This window comes from Salvelinus namaycush, chromosome 12, assembly GCF_016432855.1.
Source record: "Salvelinus namaycush isolate Seneca chromosome 12, SaNama_1.0, whole genome shotgun sequence".
Classification (NCBI taxonomy): Eukaryota; Metazoa; Chordata; class Actinopteri; order Salmoniformes; family Salmonidae; genus Salvelinus; species Salvelinus namaycush.
In genome coordinates this window covers 41,336,479-41,362,446 of record NC_052318.1, presented here as the reverse complement: position 1 = coordinate 41,362,446, position 25,968 = coordinate 41,336,479, and the positions used below count along the sequence as shown (strand labels likewise).

General features: G+C 42.1%; 2 protein-coding genes across 2 annotated transcripts; one reads left to right on the top strand and one right to left on the bottom strand.

Moving 5' to 3' along the window:
* The first annotated feature begins 2,772 nt into the window (after window positions 1–2,772).
* Window positions 2,773–8,876, top strand: tmem179bb (transmembrane protein 179Bb). Its single transcript, XM_039006138.1, has 5 exons — window positions 2,773–2,868; window positions 7,936–8,126; window positions 8,223–8,360; window positions 8,498–8,576; window positions 8,742–8,876. The coding sequence occupies exons 1-5, from the start codon at window positions 2,773–2,775 to the stop codon at window positions 8,874–8,876; spliced, it is 639 nt and encodes a 212-aa protein (XP_038862066.1).
* Window positions 8,877–13,247: 4,371 nt separating this feature from the next.
* LOC120057229 (transmembrane protein 151B-like) lies at window positions 13,248–19,989 on the bottom strand. Its single transcript, XM_039005764.1, has 2 exons — window positions 19,086–19,989; window positions 13,248–15,438 (listed from the first exon to the last, which is right to left on the bottom strand). The coding sequence occupies exons 1-2, from the start codon at window positions 19,143–19,145 to the stop codon at window positions 13,774–13,776; spliced, it is 1,725 nt and encodes a 574-aa protein (XP_038861692.1). The 5' UTR covers window positions 19,146–19,989; the 3' UTR covers window positions 13,248–13,773.
* Window positions 19,990–25,968: the final 5,979 nt, after the last annotated feature.

Below are 25,968 nucleotides of genomic sequence, written 5' to 3'. Positions count from 1 at the left end.
ACGTTCCTGACCTGTTTTATGTTATTTTTGTATGTGTTTAGTTGGTCAGGGCGTGAGTTGGGGTGGGCATTCTATGTTTTGTGTTTCTATGTTTAGGTCACTTGTAATCAGCCTTATATGGTTCTCAATCAGAGACAGGTGTTTGACGTTTCATCTGATTGAGAACCATATATAGGTTGGCTGTTCACACTGTTTGTTTGTGGGTGATTGTCTTCCGTGTCTGTGTCTGCGCACCACACGGGACTGTAGCGTTTGTTCGTTCGTTTGTTATAGTCTGTACCTGTTCCTACGTTCTTCGTGTTATATGTAAGTTCTCATGGTTTAGGTCAGTCTACGTTCGTTTTTTGTTATTTTGTAATCCTTCCAAGTGTTTGTTTTCGTGTTTCGTCGTTTACTTTAATAAATCATTATGTATTCACAACCCGCTGCATTTTGGTCCTCCGATCCTTCTCTCCTCTCCTCGTCCGAGGAGGAGGAAGATCTAGACACCCGTTACAAGGACGAAATCAAATCAAACTCGATTTAAAGTGCATTTAAAATCTGATTTGATTTAGTCCCATTCTTTAACTTAGATTTTTGGTTGAAATGGAGAAGTGAATCCAACATATCAATTATTAATTTGAAGACAAACTGGAATTGAAGTCAGACTAAGTCAGTGGCACAAAATATACAGTACATCTCCTTCAAATGTTGACATTTGGTTGTGTTGACAACCAAGCACAATTCAATATCACTTTTGCAATACAGTAAATAGCCTATTAACTTGTCGACAAGATAAGAAATTATATGTTGGATTCACGTCTCCAACTAAACTAAAAATACAAGTTAAAGAATAGGATTAAGCCAGCGGCTCAGATGAAACTATCCAAACATTAGATACATCTCCTTTAAATTATGATATTTAGTTGCTTTGTCAACCTAACAGAATTCAATGTTACTTCTGTATTATAGTAAATAGCCTAAAGTTAAGGCTATCTTACAAACTAATGTAAACGTTTTAATCAGGGGCACAACTTTGGTTTTAGAAGTGGGGGGGACATAATTATTTTAATTTTTATCCGGTCGGATAAACACTCCAAACAGCCTACCCGACCGCTCGGCGGCGTCCACTCCTCGTTTTGTATCACATTCCAATGATAAAACTGGGGGGGACAAAAATGCAATTTCAGAAGGTGGGGGTGATATGTCCCCCCGTCCCCAGTGAAAGTTTCGCCCCTGGTTTATATTTAACCTTAAAATTAGTAACTCATAGGCCACATTTTGATGTTACTGTCACTAAAAAGCCATATTATGTAATCATAGAAAGCGTGCATGTCCAAGATAGCATGCAAAGGTTGCAAGTCTGTGGAGATCTTCACAATATAAATATCTGTGCAGCATCTCAAACAGCATTGATCACTTGCACTTTATATTTTTAATGTAATGTCAACTACAAACCAGGTCATATGGTTGTGCTGTTAGATGAAGCACAGTGATAACACATTACGTTTTTCTATCAATACAAAATATTTGATATTGTATTCCCATTTTAACTTTGTTGTGATTTTAAATGGTTGAAAGTGCAGTGATAAAACATTTAGGTGAAAACTAAATCAAAAATCAGGCATTGTTTTTCCATAGTGTCACATTGGGAATTCAACAAACTTCTGGCTGTATTTTTGAGTGGGTGAATAAAGGTTGAAATCTCAGCGATCAACAGTTTCAACCAAAAATTACCCACATTTCCAAGTTGAAACGACGTGGTGTGCCCAGTGGGAAGTCTTTACAGTATCAAAGCCCATAAACTCACCCACCAACCCACTAAACCCCCAGTGTTGCTCATCTAAGCAGGGGCTTTGATTTGATCTCCTGTTATTTGTTCCTTTCATTATTGTGGTACCCAGCGGATATTGAATGTCTGAGACATCCACCTCCCGGTCGCTCAGGTTTAGGCTACATTGTGCAAAACAGAACATTTGTATGAGGTTAAGGTGTTTATATATATTTGTATTTTACTTTGAAGAAAACATTATTGGGATTAAAATTAGTAGTTTACAACCGTAGTTAAACAACAGTTTCATTTAGCAAATCAGCAAAGAAAAGTGTTCTGCTGACAAATGTTCTGTCATCACTCTGGAATACTTACAAATTAATCACAAACCGCCAGAGACAGACGACAGCTACTGCTGATGATGCGCGCGCGCACACACACACACACACACACACACACACACACAGACAGACAGACAGACAGACAGACAGACAGACAGACAGACAGACAGACAGACAGACAGACAGACAGACACACACACACACACACACACAGAGACAGACAGACACACACACATTTCCAGTCTCTCAGAGGAGAACAATACAAGAGGCAAAAATTGGCTTTGCATTTCTGTGCATGGAATTCTTAACTGGATTATGGTTATAGGGAATCCTGGTGGAGTCCTCGGGAGTCGGGACTCACATCTAGTAAGACAACAACATTGTTAGATAGTCATAAAGCATTCCATCCCAATCTTACAATCAACCAATTCTAATAAATGCATTGCATTCCTTGGCCACATTCAATTGCGGTTTATAATGAAGAAAACGCTTGAATGGGTACATTGTTGCAAAAAAAAAGTCAGAGCTCACAAACAGCACCCCCTATATTGAGAAAAGGTTAAGAGTGTCTCCATTGTAGACCTTTACGCACAATTTAACACGCTTGGAACGGAGTGCGTTGTCCGGGTGCTAGGGTGTCCTCAATGGGTCTGATAGGATGGCTTTGCAGAGGTGTTCGTGATGGTGTTGCCGTGGCTGCACGTTTTGGAGCTCGTACTTTACGCAGGCTGTTTCATCTGTGGAATAATGTCCGCTGCTTCTCTGACAATCACCCAGGTACGAATGCATTAACGTCTGAAATGTCGGGAACTTTCAACCGCCTATGATACATTCTAAACTTGAGAACTATTTTTATCCCTTGTGTAAAAAAATGTATCAACGGAAATGTATTGACAACATTTCCACACATAGCCTAGGCTACTGTCTGCTGTCACCCTCCTCAAACCGACACTAGGCTATTGGTAGGCTGCTAGATGTAGAACCTACATTGGATATGTTTTTATCGTCCTCTCAACGATGGGTCAAACTTTTAGATGCTACATCTGTTATGGAAGATTTTTACCAGACTTTCAAGAAACTTTCTCCTATATTATGTTTTTTCCTGCTTTTATCTCGGAATGTGTAACACATCCCAAAACATGGGGGATAGCCTATAATGAGAAAATAAATGAAATCAGCAGAGATAATCATGTGATCATGTGAAGTAAGTGAATATCATTGATGACTCTTCGCTAGGCCTACAGGCTTATACAATTCCACTTAAAAATACTACAGTTTACTATATAATACTACAGTACTTAATATAGAATTCTGTAGTATTCTGTAGTAAACTGTAGTATACTGTAGAATACTCTACTGCACACTGGAGTATCCCTCGATTGTGTAGTGCTTACTACAGAATTTTGTAGTATACTGTAGAAAAATATACTACACACTGTATCGATATGCTCATATACAGTTGAAGTCGGAAGTTTACATACACCTTAGCTAAATACATTTAAACTCAGTTTTTCACAATTCCTGACATTTAATCCCAGTGAACATTCCCTGTCTTTGGTCAGTTAGGATCATCACTTTACTTTAAGAATGTGAAATGTCAGAATAATAGTAGAGAGAATTATTTATTTCAGCTTTTCTTTCTTTCATCACATTCCCAGTGGGTCAGAAGTGTACATACACTCAATTAGTATTTGGTAGCATTGCCTTTAAATTGTTTAACTTGGGTCAAAAGTTTTGGGTAGCCTTTCACATGCTTCCCACAATAAATTGGGTGAATTTTGGCCCATTCCTCCTGACAGATTGTCCTTCCTAATTGTCCTTCCTCATGATGCCATCTATTTTGTGAAGTGCACCAGTCCCTCCTGCAGCAAAGCACCCCCACAACATGATGCTGCCACCCCCGTGCTTCACGGTTGGGATGGTGTTCTTCGGCTTGCAAGCCTCCCCCTTTTTCCTCCAAACATAACAATGGTCATTATGGCCAATCATTTCTATTTTTGTTTCATCAGACCAGAGGACATTTCTCCAAAAAGTACGATCTTTGACCCCATGTGCAGTTGCAAACAGTAGTCTGGCTTTTTTATGGCGGTTTTGGAGCAGTGGCTTCTTCCTTGCTGAGCGGCCTTTCAGGTTATGTCCATATAGGACTCGTTTTACTGTGGATATAGATACTTTTGTACCTGTTTCCTCCAGCATCTTCACAAGGTCCTTTGCTGTTGTTCTGGGATTGATTTGCACTTTTCGCACCAAAGTACGTGTCACGCCCTGACCTTAGTTATCTATGTTTTCTTTATTATTTTGGTTAGGTCAGGGTGTGACTAGGGTGGGTATGCTAGTTTGTATTGTCTAGGGTTTTTGTAAGTCTAGGGTATGTAGGTCTAGGTGATGTGTAGGTTTATGGTGGCCTGATATGGTTCCCAATCGGATGCAGCTGTTTATCGTTGTCTCTGATTGGGGATCATATTTAGGTAGCCATTTTCCCTTTTGTGTTCGTGGGTTCTTGTCTATGTGCCTGTTCAGCACTTATTTTGTTTTGCTTCACGGTTCATTTTGTTATTTTGTTAGTTTTGTTCAGTGTTCATTCTTATAATAAAGAAGAATGTACGCATACCACGCTGCGCCTTGGTCTCCACCTTTTGACGGCCGTGACAGAAAAACCCACCATAAAAGGACCAAGCAGCATGTTTAGGAGGAATGGACCTGGGAGGAGATTTTGGACGGAGCAGGACCCTGGACGCAGGCTGGGGAGTATCGCCTTCCGAGGGAGGAAATAGAGGCAGCTAAAGCGGAACGGCGATATTACGAGGAGAAATACCAACGAGGCAGGCCACAGAAACCACAATACGTTTTTTTGGGGGGGGGGCACATAGAGCCAGTCAGGGAGTCGGATGAGGAGTTCGACGCACGATTCTGGAGAGAGGTGCTAGCATGGAGAGTGCTGCAGAGCGGGCGTGCTTGGGAGCTTGTGACTGGTCAGACACCGTGTTACGCACGGTGTCTCCAGTTCGCATTCATAGCCCGGTGCGCTCTATTCCAGCTCTTCGCACTTGCCGGGCTCAAGTGAGCATCCAGCCAGGACGCATTGTGCCAGCTATACGCTCTAGATCTCTAGTGTTTCTCCACAGTCCAGTATGTCCTGTGCCTCCTCTCCGCACTCGCCCTGAGGTGCGTGTCCCCAGCTCGGTACCCCTATAAGTTCAGGTTTGCGGTCGGGAGTCCGCATCTTTGGGGGGGGGGGGGGTACTGTCACGCCCTGACCTTAGTTATCTATGTTTTCTTTATTATTTTGGTTAGGTCAGGGTGTGACTAGGGTGGGTATGCTAGTTTTGCATTGTCTAGGGTTTTTGTAAGTCTAGGGTATGTAGGTCTAGGTGATGTGTAAGTTTATGGTGGCCTGATATGGTTGCCAATCAGAGGCAGCTGTTTATCGTTGTCTCTAATTGGGGATCATATTTAGGTAGCCATTTTCCCTTTTGTGTTCGTGGGTTCTTGTCTATGTGTAGTTGCCTGTTCAGCACTCATTTTGTATAGCTACACGGTTCGTTTTGTTATTTTGTTAGTTTTGTTCAGTGTTCATTCTTATAATAAAGAAGAATGTACGCATACCACGCTGCGCCTTGGTCTCCACCTTTTGACGGCCGTGACAGAACGTTAATCTCTAGGAGACAGAACGCGTCTCCTTCCTGAGCGGTATGACGGATGCGTGGTCCCATGGTGTTTCTACTTGCGTACTATTGTTTGTACAGATGAACGTGGTACCTTCAGGCGTTTGGAAATTGCTCCCAAGGATGAACCAGACTTGTGGTGGTCTAAAAAAAAAAATCTGATGTCTTTGCTTTTGATTTTACCATGATGTCAAGCAATGAGGCACTGAGTTTGAAGGTAGGCCTTGAAACACATCCACAGGTACACCTTCAATTGACTTAAATGATGTCAATTAGCCTATCAGAAGCTTCTAAAGCCATGACATCATTTTCTGAAATTTTCCAAGCTGTTTAAAGGCACAATCAACTTAGTGTACGTAAACTTCTGGCCCACTGGAATTGTGATACAGTGAATTATAAGTTAAATAACCTGTCTGTAAACAATTGTTGGAAAAATTACTTGTGTCATGGACACAGTAGATGTCCTAACCGACTTGCCAAAACTATAGTTTGTTAACAAGAAACTTGTGGAGTGGTTGAAAAACGAGTTTTAACGACTCCAACCTAAGTGTATGTATACTTCCGACTTCAACAAGATATCCTTTGCGTATGTCCTGCCCATTCCCCATCCCCCCATATCACAATTTGTGCCACTCATGACTGAAAAACCTACATGCCAAGTATATACCATATATTGTGTTCCCTACAAGTTATAGAAAAGAGCAGAATTGCTGAACCTAACTGCGCAGACCACAGTCCTACCTAAATACTGGTTATGAACAATTTGCTATTTTAATGTTGTTCAGTAAGATTCTTCAAGGAGAAAGCCCCCTCCCCCAAAAATATTATTAAAATTATAATAAAACAAAAACACGACAGTGAAATACTACAGTAAAGTTTGCAAAAACACTACAGTGGATACTATAGTTAAGTGATAATGCCTGAGAAGCCGGTGTTTGAAGGATATATTGGCACGGGTGTTATTAGGCCTGAGACGATATATATTATATATATATATTACTATATATAAATATAGTAATACTAAAGTATACTATAGTATTTTTTCATGTGGGATTTTCATACAGATGGCAATGACTTTGAAATGAAATGTGTTGAGAGACAGGAAAATGAAACATGAGTTCTACATTTTGAGTCCTCCTGACTGTTTCACATGGCCCAATGAAACCATATAATCATCATCTAATGTCCTAAAAGAATATAACTATACATTTGTGCACATGAATGGATGAATGGAATTTCTCAAGCATTCCTCTCCAAGTTGAATTTAGCTCTCCTGTGCATCCCTACCCAGGCCAGGAAACACAGTGAGGTCTGTGTGTGACAGACCTCACTGTTTCCCTGCCTATTAAGGGACGTTAATTTGAGAGCATGTGTATCTCGCCATGGCTGACCAAGCTCTCTTGCTGTTAATGTCCAGTGAAGATACTTTCCATTGTTATAGGTTGTGTACAGTGCATTAAAACATCTTAAGGATCCAACCTTTTTTTTCTCCAATTTTTGCCTAAAATGACATGCCCAAATCTAACTGCCTGTAGCTCAGGACGTGAAGCAAGGATATGCATATTCTTCATACCATTTGAAAGGAAACATTTTGAAGTTTGTGGAAATGTGAAATTAATGTAGGAGAATATAACACATTAGATCTGGTAAAAGATAATACAAATAAAAATGACATGCGTTTTTTGTTGTTGTACCATCATCTTTGAAATGCAAGAGAAAGGCCATAATGTATTATTCTAGCCCTGGCGCAATTTAGAGTTTGGCCACTAGATGGCAGCAGTGTATGTGCAAAGTTTTAGACTGATCAATGAACTATTACACATCTGTTCATAATGTTGTAAGACTGCCCAAATGTGCCTAATTGGTTTATTATTGCATTTTCAAGTTCATAATTGTGCACTCTCCTCAAACAATAACATGGTATTCTTTCACTGTAATAGCTACTGTAAATTGGACAGTGCAGTTAGATTACCAATAATTAAGCTTTCTGCCCATGTCAGATATGTCTATATCCTGGGAATTGTTTTTGTTACTTACAACCTCATGCTAATCACATTAGCCTACGTTAGCTCAACCGTCCTGCGGGGGGGACACCGATCCCTTAGAGGTATAATTTCAATTGCATACTGGAGGATAAATGGTATAGTTATACTGAATGCATCTGTATTGTGTCATGCAGGGCCACTTTACAGGGCAGTGCATTCTTTATGGGACTGTTGAGTACAACACATCTGGCCTGATCCTGGAGAACCCCAGCCATCCCTCCCTCTGCTACTTTGTGTCAGCCATCTCTGTGTCTGTGGCCATCTACTGCTTCTGCCTCACCCTCTACTGGATCTACACCAGCTGTGTGGAAGAGGAGATCAAGAGGTGATAGACAGACTTTCCATGCCAGTAGTGTGGCAGTAAAGCAGAAATGATTTGATTTGTTGTGGACTTTCTTTACTTCCTGTCCTGCATCCCCAGGGAAAGACTGTGGCTGAATGTGACTCTGGGGGTGTGTATGAAGATATTGTTTTTCCTGGCGGTGTCAGGGTGTACCCTGAGGATCGGCAGGGACCGCCTCTGTCTGTCTGCCCTCCACAACGTGCCCTCCATAACCAGGTGAGATGGCGGCCTTTTTTTCCTGTCTTCTCCCGTATCACCTCTTTGCTCAGTGCCCTCTTGTTTTGCATACCGTATGTGAAATGTGAAATATTGTATGACGTTCTTGTTAATTTGGAGGACTTCTTTCATTTCAGTTGTGAAGAAGCCGAGAATAAAACCTGGGTCAGTCCCTACAATGGAAATCAGTTCTACACGGGATTGTATAATGCAGAGGTCTGTCCTGACACTGTGCATATCATAATATTAACGAACACATCAAAACGTTATTGCCTTATCAGACCACAAGCTGCTTCAAAACCACAGATCATGTGTTGTCATTGTTATTTAAACCCATGTATTTTATTCTTCATCTCTGCACTCTTCTTTTGTCTTTCCCAGAAGTCTGTGTGGGTGAACTTCTTCTTCTGGGTGCAGATCGTGGTGGTGGTGTTTGTCCAGAAACGTCAGGGGTTAGGCTCAAGGTCAGAATGGAGCGTGTCTGAAACAGAGCCCTTGTTCCACCGTCCTGTCTGACCCCACCGACCACACCAAGCCAGATGGGTACCATAATGGTTGTGTTCCTCTGCTCAGACGTTGCTGACGCATGCCAGATCTTACAACGCCTACATAGGTATTTTATGTATCAGCTAACCATATGTTTTAGCATGTTATAGTAATCTGGTGCCCAACGGCACAGTTGATGACGTGGCACACAACCATTAGTTGACGCATGCAACGTCTGAGCAGGGAAACACGACCAATGTGTCCTTGCATCCAGGTCGCTGCATGCAACAACCTAGTTTTGTCCCAAGCTCAAGACAGGGATAACAGTGGGTTATAAAACCGGATGTACTCAATTATTGATAATGTAATTAGATTCCACTGCAGTATGAAATAGCCTACCATACACATTTTACTTAATTAGGCTGAATTGGCCCCAACTCTGTCATTTGGATAAGTACTTTTACTAAATATGAAACTAAGATTCCTTTTGATAAAGCCACTCAGTACTGACATTAAAGGCATTACAACATCTAATTTAGGCCAGCAATGGTGCGCCCTAACTACAATGTGTTTTCCCTTTGGAATAGTGGGAATAGTACAATTAACATTGGAGATAACTTCTTCCATTTTTGTATACTTATCAGTTTAACCAATTAGTTACACAATTCAGTCACTTCCTGTTAGGTAAAATGACCTGCTCAATGTATACTGATTGATGTAACAGCTGTGAAAGTCAAACATTTCCTGTGTTTTTCATGTGTTTTTGTCAGAACAAAATCTCTGTCATTGCTCAAATCTTTATTGATTATGAAGTCATTATTAATGAAGTACAGTTACATTGTTACTAGTTATTTTCTAGTACTGAATATGAGTTACCATGGGAACATTTTATGAGAAAAAGGTTTGCAAATAAATAAAAAATATTGTTCCAGATTCACTCCATCACAACCTTTATAAATGGCATTAACTACAGTAAGTCTCCATTCCCAACCACTGACACATAAAATAAATGTTTTGTCATACTCATGGTATACGGTCTGATATAAGACGGCTATCAGCCAATCAGCGTTCAGGGCTCGACCCACCAGTTTATAAATGGCATTAACTACAATAAGTCTCCATTCCCAACCACTGCCACATTCTGTCCCTCCTCTCACCACCAATCCTCCCCTCTCCTCTCTGCCCTCTTCTTCACTCTCTCTTTCTCTCAATCTCTTACAGTTGCTTGCTGAGTTTGCAAGCTTGTCTTTCTTTTGCTTCAATGGCGGCCTTGGTGTCCAGGAGCTGCTCCAGCTGCCTGCGTTTGTTAAACATGTCTAGCTTTGCTGTTTCTATCTGCTGACCCAGGCCCTCCCCCCTCTGCTGAGCTATCACTAGGGCCAACTGTGTGCTCTGCTCATGGCACTCGGCCCTTGGCCGCGTTGCCTCTGCCAACAGGCTCTACATGTTGTTTAAAACGGAATTCACCTGCTCCTGAGACACTGTACGGGCTGGGGTAAAGTAAAATATTGAAGGAAAAATCACTGAGGATACACACACACAGACACTGATCTGGCAACAACCAAAGTAGAGCATAAAACATCCTACTTGGATTTGCACTGAGGTATAGCCTAGTGATTCAACACTATCTTAAAACCACTAAATAGCTATAAACACTGAAATGTTCATGACAGCAGCATCAGTCTGATTCATCAGCCCATGAGACGTCTGCAGGTAGCTTACTGTGTAGCTTATCTCTCCCCAGTGCTAGTAACGTCAGCTAACACATTTCAAACACTCAGACACCTTTTCAACCCCAAAAGGACAGTTTTACATTTGGCGTCATAAGTGAAGCCAAAGTCATTTCTGGATAATACGTTGCATGTGACAATAAAACATATGTCATTGTAACTACCTGCATAATAACATTGTGGTTACCAAAGTTATTGCACAACTGCATAGTACCACGTTTTGCTTTCAGAGTTTAAACACTTTGCTCTGATTTATACAAACTCATAATACTGAATGTATGTCTATAAACTTGGAAGGGCCACTTACCAGTGTGAAAATGGTCCCATCTGAAAAAAGGAACATGTGCTGCAGCAGTTTCTTCTCTCCTCTTCACCTGAATGGTTTGTACCTATACTTACCAATTACTGGTAGATTCCCATGCAGCTGATGTGCAGACTCTCATTTGTCATATGAAATGTGACGGGTGCTTAGCCCTTTAAAACGAGCTTAGGGTCGGAGGGAGGGAGAGTAGGAGCCAAATGAAATGAGATTGGTTGCTTTGTTTGCATGCAGACAGTCATGCATGGATGTAGTGAGAACCAAAACCAACACTTCTAATTCTTTAAAAAAGATATATAAATCTGGTTACAATATGTAGGTACAACAACACTGGTTACAACAACAGTAACGGTAGACCTGATGCTATTTCAAACAGTTACTGTACTTGTCACTAGAGGGAGATGTTATTTCCCATATACACCGGTAGTTTAAAAAAGATTGCACTGCGATTCTCAGTTAATATAGAGAGCATTATTATCAGTTATCAGAACATGTAGATATATCCAGACTTACTTTATTAGTGCGCTTCTGTACCACCATCATCATCATCATGTTCATCAACAACAATTGGAATTTGTACTGGTAACACATTAGATACAGCAGAATGAATACACACAGGACTCTTTTCAAGATAAGGTGTGGTTTTAGAGTGTTGATGGGATTGAGTTGAGTCACCCAACACATTTAGTTGTTCGGTACCTCTGTCCTCGACCCTGTCAATATCTTCATACTTGTAAATGTCTACATGGCCATTCTTTGAAATGTCGGTCCACATTCACGACCATTTATCGCTTTATTGTGCTGAATAATTTGTGCACCTACTGGCTATGTGTGTATGCTGATGTATAGAAGTGTGTTTTAGCATGCTCAGTTTTAGGCTCTGGTCCCAAGCCTTCCGAGCATCGATCACATATGGTGCTCCTAATGGCATCAGCTGAGCGAGGGGTGGGGGGTTGGGGTAGTGTGAGTGTTAGTGTGAGGATGTACTCTACTGCATTAAATCCATACTTGATCATGATGTATAATTACAACAGTGAGCAGAACTGAGACATGGGAAAACCCCTTTTGAATTGTGGTGAAGGGCAAATTGCTGAGGGATTTTTTATTTATTAAAGAGATAATCTTAAACGCATAAAATGGGACAATTGTGCACTTAACTCTTAAAAGATGATTTACTATATCTCTGATGTCATATTATGGACAATATTGTTGGCCTCTCGATCTGCATGTTCTCGAGGAAGGCGAGTAGGTGACATAAGCCTCATCACTACTAGTGTATTGGCTAAATTGATAATTTGTTTTACATCTAAAAGTAATATCAAATCTTATTACAATACTCTCTTTGTGTAATGGTAATACTCTCTTTGTGGAATGGTAATACTCTCTTTATGGAATGGTAATACTCTTTGTGGAATGGTAATACTCTCTTTGTGGAATGGTAATACTCTCTTTGTGGAATGGTAATACTCTCTTTGTGGAATGGCAATACTCTCTTTGTGGAATGGGACTACTCTCTTTGTGGAATGGTAATACTCTCTTTGTGGAATGGTAATACTCCCTTTGTGGAATGGCAATACTCTCTTTGTGGAATGGGACTACTCTCTTTGTGGAATGGTAATACTCGCTTTGTGGAATGGGACTACTCTCTTTGTGGAATGGGACTACTCTCTTTGTGGAATGGTAAAACTCTCTTTGTGGAATGGTAATACTCTCTTTGTGGAATGGTAATACTCTCTTTGTGGAATGGTAATACTCTCTTTGTGGAATGGCAATACTCTCTTTGTGGAATGGGACTACTCTCTTTGTGGAATGGTAATACTCTCTTTGTGGAATGGTAATACTCTCTTTGTGGAATGGGACTACTCTCTTTGTGGAATGGTAATACTCTCTTTGTGGAATGGGACTACTCTCTTTGTGGAATGGTAATACTCTCTTTGTGGAATGGCAATACTCTCTTTGTGGAATGGTAATACTCTCTTTGTGGAATGGGACTACTCTCTTTGTGGAATGGCAATACTCTCTTTGTGGAATGGGACTACTCTCTTTGTGGAATGGTAATACTCCCTTTGTGGAATGGTAATACTCTCTTTGTGGAATGGTAATACTCTCTTTGTGGAATGGTAATACTCTCTTTGTGGAATGGTAAAACTCTCTTTGTGGAATGGTAAAACTCTCTTTGTGGAATGGGACTACTCTCTTTGTGGAATGGTAATACTCTCTTTGTGGAATGGGACTACTCTCTTTGTGGAATGGCAATACTCTCTTTGTGGAATGGTAATACTCTCTTTGTGGAATGGTAATACTCTCTTTACTGTCTTTGTGGAATGGTAATACTCTCTTTGTGGAATGGTAATTGCTTATTTTTTTATTGGCATCAGAGTTTTGCTCCGCATCTAACAGGGAGTTCTGTAAGTTTACACATTATACAGTGCCCCTTGAATTAATCTAATAGCTTGGTGAAAAATGAACTACTCCTGATGTTAAGTGCTAACTCAGCAGCTCCTTGCTACTTCCATACATTCATGAACAAAGATACAAAGCGATTGTTGTTCATTGTGGACAATGGGACACACATATTACAATCTCTTTAGGAAGAGCAACTACATAACTGTCATTTAATCTACTGTGACACAATAGTTTTGTTTCCATACACATTTTTCACATACAGTACTGCTTTCTCGCAGGTCTGGAAACCATGATTTTTCCATTTGTTTTCTTTCTCCTTCCTTACCCCTCTCTTTAACAACCCTTTCGATATCGCCACACATTCTTCCTCCGTCCCTGTTTTCTTCTCCTCCCCTCTCTCTAATTTCTTGCATCATCTTGAGCAGATTTGCATATCTACTCTACTGTACATCACCTTTGCCAATCACAGTGACTATCCTGCGTCAAGGTCCTCCCCTCCATGACAGCTCTCCTCACCATGGACAATCAACACAGGCAAGTGGAGAGCTTCCTGATAAGCTGGTGGTGTCTCTGTCACACAGGCCACTCCCTGCATGATCTCGGTCCTCACTCTCTCTAGTTCCTGCTCTCTATCCTCCTCTAGCTGCAGACTATTCTCGTCCTCTTCATATCCTTCTGACTCCAGGACCCCTCTGCTTTCTTCATTAGCCCGGCGGAGGCCCAGTCCCAGAAACCCACCACCTTCATCCCCTCTACTCCCCATCCCTGCACCAAGGCTCCGGGAGTGAAACAGGCAGGCCTGGCGCATCGTGTGCAAACGGCCCAGAGATAATCCACTGCGGCTGAGGGCTAACCTTCCTCCTCCCATCCTTCCCACTGTCCCATATGTCAAAGATCCTGCCCCCATTACCACATTTCCCCTGACTCGCGAGGGGAGCGAGGAGCTGCTGGTGGACCTGCAGCAGCGAGGGCAGCTCTGTAGGACGTAGCTGGAGCTCCGCCTCATAGGAACATGTGTTGCCCCGGTAAACGCAGAGGGCAATGAGGTTGTGTTATTGGTGTTCAGGTCCATCAGCAAGGCCTCGGAGTAACTGGGCACCATCTGCTGGTTACAGCGAATGTGCCACTCCAGTTCAGTGATGTCCACAGTGTTGACCCTCGATATGACACGTAATCTGGGGCCACCGCGTTGCCCATTCTCCTGGCCTAAGCGGTAGTTGCCCATCTCAGTGCTGTCATTGTCATTGACTTCCTCGTTCTCACCAAACAGCTTCTCCACATGGTAGTGAACATACGCTGTACGGTACTCCGACACCACACGTAGTGGCCAGGACAACATCAGGGCTGAGATCAGCCAATACATGCGCCGCCGAGAGAACCAGGGCGGCCAAGCCGGGTCAGGAAAGGCCAGCATGTGCTCACGGAAGTCCACGTTCTTCAGGTGCATGCCCTCCCGTGCCTCCATGTAGTCATCCAGACCCTCGTTCTCTGCGAAGAAGCGTGCGCGCTGAGTGAGGTAGGCGGCCTCGGCACGGGCACTGGCAAAGCTGAAACACTTGGTGAAACGAAGGCGTACGGCCGGGTGCTCCAGAAGGCCAAGCAGCTCCTTGGATACATCCTTTACACCATGTTGAGCATAGTCAAATTCAGAGCTGCCTGCGTGTGTATTGACCCGCTCATGGTACACCTGTGTGGTGGTGTAAGCGTCACCATTGCGGTATCGAGTCACCTGCCGTGTCCGTCTCACATAGTGATAGCTGATGGCCTTCCACCAGATACAGGGCATGGCCTGCTGCAGCCTCTGGACCCTGTTGTACACCTTGCTGATCCTCACCCGGGCCAGCGAGGATGTTTTAGAGAAGCAGTGCCAGCACTCCACCAGGTAGACCAGGTACAGCATGATCAGGAAGGCCACCGGGATGTAGACGTAGCCGTTGGAGCAGGGGCTGTCATGGTAGAGGCGGGCGCGGACGCCGTAGTAGAGGCCGTGTTCATCGGCAGCCATGACGGTGACACGGGAGAAGGAGCACCATCCCAGCGTGACGAAACAGCCGAACATCAGCAGCGTGAGGAGCAGGCACTTCCAGTGGGACTCTCGGCATAGGGACCCGGGAAGGGACTGTTTACAGGGACGCTGCTACGGGGGGAAGGGATAAGAGACAAGGTAAAGCGAATGGTGGGGGGATGGAGGGTTGGGTACAAATATGAGAAGAAATTCGGTTTAGATTTTATAAATGAGTAAGGTAACCGAGTTTAAGTGATGGGATCAGGAGCACAGGTTTAAAGTTGGGCAAAGGAAGGGATGTGAAAGTGGAAAGGACATTGAAAAAATGATGGCGTAAGTGGTGGGAATGGGGTTATAATGATGATAAAACATCAAACATTATGACTCGTATGAGATGTGATAAAAAGGAGAGGAACAGGATTGAAGGACATACAATGGGAGAGGCAAAAAAAAACAAGGAAGGGATTTTAAAACTGGATTTTTCTGCAAGAAACAGAAACAGAAAAAACAGAACACATATTAAGTGTATTCCATAAGAATACAGATGATTGGGCATCGATCAAAATGCATTTTATGTCAAACAACATTAATAAACATCAATGTTGTCCTCTCATGCTCCCCTGCTCGTCCAGAGATGGACCATTCCAGTCTCTTGAGGCATGGACACATTTCCAGGCAGAGTGAAACCCAAACCATGCAGCCCCTTTTAAACACTTGGTTTTAGTGGACACTGGATGAGGCTGATGCTTTTAGACCTCATCAACAGAGAGAAAGAAGGAGAGTGCGTTCAGCTTTCTTTTGCCAGTGGAGGTTAGTGGTACTGTGGTCATTCATGCTCCCCATGGGAGGATGCACATGGACAGTGAGCAAAGTGGAAGAGCGAAACATGCAGCGACACTACTGGCCACACAAAGAGCATTGAAAATAACCAAAAGGCAAACAAAGACAGAGATACAGATAGATAAGAGCTGAGCTCAGAGTATCTGTCTATCTGCTTCATTTTTTTAAGCAGTCAAATGTGCCTCTCGCAGCCATGACAGTGCCCTTGCAGGGAAGGTTTGTTTTCCTAAAAGGCAGGCTGCTATCCAAACGGTAGCTCCGAGGAGGTGTGTTCCTGCTGGCAGAGTTACAGGGGTTTCATTGTGCCTGCATTACAAGGACAAGGGAGCACACTGAGTGAAAGGGAGAGACCATTTAAGTTCACCATGACCCTAGTGCCTCACTTATTACAGATGTTGTGTGTGTCTATTTATAATAATGATGGGCCAACTCTGCACTCATCCCCCACTTAAAGCCATTTAGAGAGAAAGAGATGAAGAGAGGGGGAGTGAATGAGAGAGGGATGGGCAGTTTACTATACATGATGTTTGATAATGGTCAGGGCTAGGAACATCATGCTTTTTCCACTGTGCTATTTCTCTCCCACTTGATCGCTTTTCCTTCCACTCCTTACTGACATTAGCACTATGAAACTACTTCTGTAGAAAAGTAGTTTTTGCTCCTTCTTACAGCCATAAGGACAAGGACCACATATTCACCTATCAACTATCAAAGCAAGTAGCCAAAATGACAACCTGGACATATGGGTAGACGTAACATAGTAAACGAAAATCTGTCACACTCAAATTAGTATGGTATGTTACATTTGGTATGGTATGTATTAATTTCTGGATGTCCATCATCCATTTTGTATGTTATGTTAAGAATCACAATTTGTTGCGGCTAACGTTAGCTAGGTGGCAAGGTTAGGGTTAGCTAACATGCTAAGTAGTTGCAAAAGTTGCTAAGTTTTCCGTGATGAGATTCGAACACGCAACCTTTGGATTGCTAGATTTATATACCACCGACCCCCCAATCTATCCAACCAACCACCCACACACACCCCTTTTGTTTTTGCCTTAAGTAACCTTCTGTCTTTTGTAACCATACCAAACAGTAACATATCGTACTAATTTGAGTGTCCTGGATTTTTGTTTACTATGTTACATCTAGTCTATGAGACAAGCCTAAAAATGAAGAATGGTACCTGGCAGATCAATACAGAAGAGAGACAGAGTGAAGTATTTTCTTGTTATAGAAATAAATCCCCCCAAATGTAACATATCCTGATGCAACAACAGAAAGGTAGAGAAGATAGATTTACGTAGGTAAATATAGAGCATTTCAGTTTCACTCAACCGTTGTAAATGATTTATCAAGCCTAAGAACTACTGGCCTGAGAGACAGTTTTATTGGGAATGGCTCTCAGATTAGAGGCAGGCAGTAACATAATGTGAGTTTGTGTGTGTATAAATTAAAGTAGGTGAGCCTGTAGTCTGAAATTCTTTACTCTACTACATCAGAATACAATTATTCTCAAAGTATGTGGAAGGAAACTGACCATAGACGGCTGCAAACACAACAGAAGACACACAGCTCAATGTGGTTTGACCCAACAGGGTCGTTTTCAATTTGTAGTGATACTACAGACCTCCCTCCCTACTTTGTTTTTGTGTGTGTGTGTAGGGGCCTGGCTTCCCCTGCCTTACCATCACTTTGAGATGAAGGGCAAAGCAGAGGAAGGGAAAATGGAGAGATGGCCTGCACACAGTTATGCATGCACATCTCTCTACTTGTCTCTAACCCCACAACATTCAATAGAGCACAAAGGCCCCTCAAGTAAAAATGTAACCCCCCCCCAAAAAAAATCACATTACCACACGCAGAATTGTGCTGATTTACCCTGACAGGACATCTTGACATCAGATGTGCAAATATCAGCCATGCTCATGGGAAAGTAAGGCATTATAACATGAGACATGTTGCTTATGTAAACAGGAACACTTAAGAGCATTGATATGGTTGTGTCAGTATAATACAATCATTATCAAAACTCAATAGTGCTCTCCACCATCTCTGTCTCTCTTTTATCGATCACCCTGTAATATAGGATCTGAGGTTATAGCTCAGCAACTCTGACTACTACTCAGACAGACCATAATTAGCGATCTTAGACTATAATGTGGACTGATGCTATACCTTTCATTGTAATAAGTAATCCCCAGAGAAGATAAGTCTCCTAATCATGATTATGAGGAGTTGAATATCAATCAGTTGTATGTGGCATTCATATCCCGGTACAGGCAAATAGATGAGCTCAATCGTTCACCTCCACTTCGACTGCAATGCAGTTGCGTCCCTCCATTAGCAAGGGGTGACTCTTCAAATAACCTTGTAAAATACACGCAGTAAAAAAAGGAACGTGACTGGAACTACTGTAAAAATTAAGAACTACTGTAAAAACCAGCGGGACTCTGATACGACTCTGATACAACTCTGACCCACCAGAGATGCAGAGGTCTGTTTGTGCTCAACATGTTGGTTAGTAAGAGGATAACTGTGAGCTGCCCTGATTACAGTAGAGTGGTAACTGAGGTCGAGTAACCAATTAGCTTGAGCTTTCCACGCAGTGCAGGCCTAATATGATAGGCCTAATATGATATGAATTAAATATTCCTGCAATCGCGCATTCTATATGGGTCTGTAAATGTTCATTTTATTAGCCTGTATTAAAGTAGCCTATGCAGTAGTTCCGTCCCACAACTAGGCACTACGCATCTGTAAACAACACAGTCAAATTCAGAATCGTTAATATAGATGCTAATATAAATGCCTAGTTGCGAGAGGAAGCTACCTATGCACTAGCGTCCAACAATACACAATTACACACACAGGAGCGCGCGCGCGAGCACACACATACACACACTTCCCAAACAACCTAACCTATACTAATGCTCTACCTCTTCTCTTCTGCCCCCGTTCAGTAAGGGCGCTTCTCCGGTAACGTTCACCGCAGGCATTCTTTTGCTCCTCACAAGCTACGATTTGACCGTGAGCATCGGGATCTGTCCGAGACTCCGACAATCAGGGGGTCCAGAGTCGGGACCGCCCCGCATGACAACTCAAGCCCCATGTATGAATACGATCCTCAAAAAGCAAACGTCTTCCGAGCATGAAGCATCCCTCCTGCCAGGTTATTACCGCACCTCCTACCATTGCCCCAACGGCTTGATTCGATCCTGTCCTACGCGCCTCCTACCATTGCCCCAACGGCTTGATTCGATCCTGTCCTACGGGTCTTGTCACACGATCGCGGGACAGTGAAAAACAAACAAACAAAAAATTCTGGTGTTGTTTCTCGGGTGTCCGTTAAGTCACCAGTGCCACATGTGGGTGTTGTTAATTTATTGCTGTCGCCTATCCTACTTCTAGTAGCCTTCTCTGTACTAGTTCCATTGGGTCACTCCATTGGCGCCAACATGGACTATCGAGCGGGGGAACAATGATTATTTGATAGGCAATTTAGGCTATACCTCCTGATGCAGCTACATCGGTTAAGTGCGATAGCATACCACGCCATTTATCCGTAAATATATCTTCATCCCACCATTCAGAAATCATGTTCGCCAGATAATTTTGCCCTCCTCCCTTCTTGCTTTTGGTTCATGTGTTTATCCGGTGTTCACCTGCACATTTCATCGTCGATGGTTAGAGCTGACGTCACCCAGTTACGAGACATAGCCTACGGGTAAGCACGCATCATCTTCTTAAATGCCTACATAAATGCAACATTTTAATTAGGCCTAGTTCGAGTGGCTATATCGTAGCCTAGATATTGTGCGCTTGATGTGCGCCGGTGAGAAAATCCTCCTTGTACATTGGAACAGTCTGATGAACTTTGCACATCGCTCTATTCACCTACATTTCACAATCACTAGTTCCATGGGAAGGGCAGGACTACCAAATGTGGGCCCCTAGGGCACCTACTTCCAAACCCCCACAGCCGAATTTGTTGAGGTTTTCAACTGACCTGTTCATATGCTATCTGGGCGGACCTCCAGGGGGCCCTCAACTGATGTGTTCATTTGTTATCTGGGGGGGGGGGCCCTGTGTGGTGATAGTGGTTTGTTTACATAGCAGATTAGGATAACTAAAATTGCAGGTTAGGATAATTAACATGGCAGGTTAGGATAATTAATGTTGCAGGTTAGGAGAACTAACGTGACAGGATAGTAGAATTAACGTGACAGGTTAGAAGAACTAACGTGGCAGGTTAGGATAATTCATGTAGGAGGTTAGAAGAATGAGGTTAAGGTTAAGAAAAGGCTTAGGGTTAAACTTAGCTAAAATGCTACAGTTGTCAACAACTGTTATCCCCGATGTGACAACAAGATGGAGCTGTACTCGTAGCCACAACTGTACAAACCATCAATCTTGACAAACCATCAGTATCTTAACACCGGTCGGTACTGCTGTCCATTGGAAGGGTGTAGGGGTCGAAATGGGACAGAGCCCAGAGGAAGCCAGGACTAGTGATGGATCATCATCCTGCTACTACTGTTTGCTTGAGTAAATGAAAATAGAAAGGAGTTCCATGTGATCGTTACTGTGAATTCCTTTTTGGACCTGGGGACTGTGAAGAGACCCCTGGTGTCATGTCTTGTGGGGTATGTATGGGTGTCTGAAGAGACCCCTGGTGGCATGTCTTGTGGGGTATGTATGGGTGTCTGAAGAGACCCCTGGTGGCATGTCTTGTGGGGTATGTATGGGTGTCTGAAGAGACCCCTGGTGGCATGTCTTGTGGGGTATGTATGGGTGTCTGAGCTGAATGTTATTTGATTATGCAGACAATCTGGACTTCTCGTCACAGTCATTTTTCTCATAAAAACTAAAAGAGAAGCAGTTAATCTCTCGTCAACCAGGAAAGACTGGCCTGCATGTTGTTGATGTTAGTTCTGTAGGTGCAGTTAAGGGCAAAGATGCTGCTCTGTTTTGAACCAGCAGCAGCTTTGCTCGGTCTCGCTTTGCTGCACTTGACCATATTACCAGACAGTAATCAAGACGGGACAAGACCAGAGCCTGAACAAATAGTACGGTTGATTTTTGCGTCAAAAATGCAGAACATATTTTTATAACAGACATACCCCTCCCCATCTTCACAACAACTTTTTCAATATGACCATGATAATTGACCATCCAATGTTATACAAGTTTAGCTTCCTCAACTTGCTCAATGGTCAACCTCCAGTTGAGTTGAGGTTTAGGTCTTAGATAATGTTTTGAACCAAATACATGATACTGACTGTAACTCCTTATCTAAAGCTTCAGTGAACTCACTGGCTTTGGGTGCTGACATGTATTTTGTGGAATCATTTGCATAAATAGTAACTTGTGTAAGACCAGTGGCAAATCATTTGTAAAAATAACGGCCCAAAACAACTCCTCAATCTACACACAATACTGCATAATGACAAAGTGAAAACTGTTTTTTTTACATTTTCACAAATGTATTACAAATTAAAAACAGTAATACCTTATTTACGTACAGTACCAGTCAAAAGTTTGGACACACCTACTCATTCCAGGGTTTTTCTTTATTTGTACTATTTTCTACATTGTAGAATAATAGCGAAGACATCAAAAATATGAAATAACACATATGGAATCATGTAGTAACCAGAAAAGGGTTAAACAAATCAAAATATATTTTACATTTGAGATTCTTCAAACTAGCCAGCCTTTGCCTTGATGACAGCTCTCAACCAGCTTCATGAGGTAGTCACCTGGAATGCATTTCAATTAACCTTTCTCGCCCCGGGGTTCCGCTAGCGGAACACCCACAACATTCCGCTGCCTTCGCAGAGTACGAAATTAAAAAAATATTTTTTAGAAATATTTAACTTCCACACATTAACAAGTCCAGCACAGCAAATGAAAGATAAACATCTTGTGAATCCAGCCAACATGTCCGATTTTTAAAATGTTTTACAGCGAAAACACAATATATATTTATGTTAGCTCACCACAATAGCCAAACACACAATGCTATTTATCCACCGCATAGGTAGCTTTCAAAAAACCGACAAAATATAGATATAATTAGTCACTAACCAAGAAACAACTTCATCAGATGACAGTCTTATAACATGTTACACAATACATTTATGTTTTGTTCGAAAAATGTGCATATTTGAGGTATAAAATCATAGTTTTACATTGCAGCTACAATCACAAATAGCACCGAAGCAGCAAGAATAATTACAGAGAGCAACGTGAAATACCTAAATACTCATCATAAAACATTTATGAAAAATACATGGTGTACAGCAAATGAAAGATAAACATCTTGTGAATCCAGCCAATATTTCAGATTTTTTAAGTGTTTTACAGCGAAAACACAATATAGCATTATATTAGCTTACCACAATAGCCAACCACACAAACGCATTTATCAGCAGCAAAATGTAGCGATTGCAAAAACCAGCAAAAGATATTAAATTATTCACTAACCTTGACAAACTTCATCAGATGACAGTCCTATAACATCATGTTACACAATACATATATGTTTTGTTCGAAAATGTGCATATTTAGCGGTACAAATCGTGGTTTTACAATGTGAATACGTAGCCAAACTGCACAAAATTATCCGGAGATATTTTGGACAGTCACCTAATCTAATCAAAGAACTCATCATAAACTTTACTAAAAAATACATGTTGTACAGCAAATGAAAGATACACTAGTTCTTAATGCAATCGCCGTGTTAGATTTTTAAAAATAACTTTAGTACGACATACAGCTTACGTTATAGCGAGACAGCGCCTGCAATGAGGGCGGAAAATAGAACTAAACATTTTCCACAGAAATACGAAATAACATCATAAATGGTTCCTACTTTTGCTGAGCTTCCATCAGAATCTTGTACAAGGAGTCCTTTGTCCAGAATAAATCGTTGTTTGGTTTTAGAATGTCCTCTTCGCCTGTCGAATTAGCAACCTTAGCTAGCCAAGTGGCGCGAAGATGTCCATCTTCACCAAACGCAGAGAACGGAAAACGCCAAAACTCCCGATAAACGTTCAATAATCTGATAAAACTATATTGAAAAAACATACTTTACGATGATATTATCACATGTATCAAATAAAATCAAAGCCAGAGATATTAGCCGTCTATACCGAAAGCTTTTCAGAAGGCAATCTGGGGTTCCTTCCCGTGCCTTGGCAGGCAAAGGAAATTGGGGTCACGTCATTCCAAGAGCTCTTGTTCGACCTCAGATCAAGCTAGACACCCCATTCCACCTCCCACTGCCCGTTGACATCTAGTGGATGGCGTATGAAGTGCATGTATATCCATAGATTTCAAGCAATTGAATAGGATGGCCCTGGAACAGAGCCTCGATTTCAGATTTTTCACTTCCTGACAGGAAGTTTGCTGCAAAATGAGTTCTGTTTTACTCACAGATATAATTCAAACGGTTTTAGAAACTTGAGAGTGTTTTCTATCCAATAGTAATAATAATATGCATATTGTACGATCTAGAATAGAGTACGAGGCCGTTTAAATTGGGCACGATTTTTTCCCAAAGTGAAAATAGCGCCCCCTACACACTAACAGCTTTTAACAGGTGTGCCTTGTTAAAAGTGAATTTGTTGAATTTCTTTCCTTCTTAATGCGTTTGAGCCAATCAGTTGTGATGTGACAAGGTAGGGTTGGTATACAGAAGAGAGCCCTAATGGGTAAAAGACCAAGTCCATATTATGGCAAGAACAGCTCAAATAAGCAAAGAGAAATGACAGTCCATCATTACTTTAAGACATGAAGGTCAGTCAATCTGGAAAATTTCAAGAACTTTGAAAGTTTCTTCAAGCGCAGTCACAAAAAACATCAAGTGCTTGGATGAAACTGGCTCTACTGAAGACCGCCACAGGAAAGGAAGACCCAGAGTTACCTCTACTGCAGAGGATAAGTTCATTAGAGTTACCAGCCTCAGCAATTGCAGCCCAAATAAATGCTTCACAGAGTTCAAGTAACAGACATCTCAACATCAACTGTTCAGTGGAGACTGTGTGAATCAGGCCTTCATGGTCGAATTGATGCAAAGAAACCACTACTAAAGGACACCAATTAGAAAAAGAGACTTGCTTGGGGCAAGAAACACGAGCAATGGACATTAGACCGGTGGAAATCTGTCCTTTGGTCTGATGAGTCCAAATGTAAGATTTTTGGTTCCAACCGCCATTTCTTTGTGAGACGCAGAGTAGGTGAACGGATGATCACCGCATGCGTGGTTCCCACTGTGAAGCATGGAGGAGGAGGTGTGGGGGTGCTTTGCTGGTGACACTGTCAGTGATTTATTTAGAATTCAAGGCACACTTAACCAGCATAGCTACCACAGCATTCTGCAGCGATACGCCATCCCATCTGGTTTGTGCTTAGTGGGACTATCATTTGTTTTTCAACAGGACAATGACCCAACACACCTCCAGGCGGTGTAAGGGCTATTTGACCAAGAAGGAGAGTGATGGAGTACTGCATCAGATGACCTGGCCTCCACAATCACCCGACCTCAACCCAATTGAGATGGTTTGGGATGAGTTTTTAAATTTTTTAATTTTACCTTTATTTAACTAGGCAAGTCAGTTAAGAACAAATTCTTATTTTCAATAACGGCCTAGGAACAGTGGGTTAACGACCTTGTTCAGGGGCAGAACGACAGATTTTTACCTTGTCGGCTCGGGGATTCGATCTTGCAACCTGGACCGCAGGGTGAAGGAAAAGCAGTCAACAAGTGCTCAGCATAAGTGGGAACTCCTTCAAGACTGTTGGAAAAGCATTCCAGGTGAAGCTGGATGAGAGAATGCCAAGAATATGCAAAGCTGTCATCAAGGCAAAGGGTGGCTACTTTGAAGAATCTCAAATATAAAATATATTTTGATTTGTTTATCACTTTTTGGTTACTACATGACTCCATATGTGTTATTTCATAGTTTTGATGTCTTCACTATTATTCTACAATGTAGAAAATATTAAAATAAAGAAAAACCCTTAAATGAATAGGTGTGTCCAAACTGTTGACTGGTACTGTAGGTATTCAGACCCTTTGCTATGTGACTCGAAATTGAGCTCAGGTATATCCAGTTTCCATTGATCATCCTTGAGATGTTTCTACAACTTGATTGGAGTCCACCTGTATGTAAATTCAATTGAATAAACAGGATTTGGAAAGGCACACACCTATCTACATAAGGTCTCACAGTTGACAGTGTATGTCAGAGCAAAAACCAAGTAAAAACCAAGCCGTAAGGTCAAAGGAATTGTCTGTAGAGCTCCGAGACAGGATTGTGCTGAGGCACAGATCTGGGGAAGAGTACCAAATCATTTCTGCAGCATTGAAGGTCCCCAAGAAAACAGTGGCCGCCATAATTCTTAAATGGAAGAAGTTTGGAACCAACAAGACTCGTTCTAGAGCTGTCCGCCCGGCCAAACTGAGCAATCAGGGAAGAAGGTCTTTGGTCAGGGAGGTGATCAAGAACCCGATAGTCACTCTGACAGAGCTTCAGAGTTCCTCTGTGGAAATGGGAGAACCTTCCAGAAGGACAACCATCTCTGTAGCACTCCAGCAATCAGGCCTTTATGGTAGAGTGGCCTGATGGAAGTTACTCCTCAGTAAAACGCACATGACAGGCCGCTTGGAGTTTGCCAAAAGGCACCTAAAGACTCTCAGACCATGAGAAACAAGATTCTCTGGTCTGATGAAACCAAGATTGAACTAATTTGGCCTGAATGCCAAGCGTCACATCTTGGGGAAACATGGCACCATCCCTACGGTGAAGCATGGTG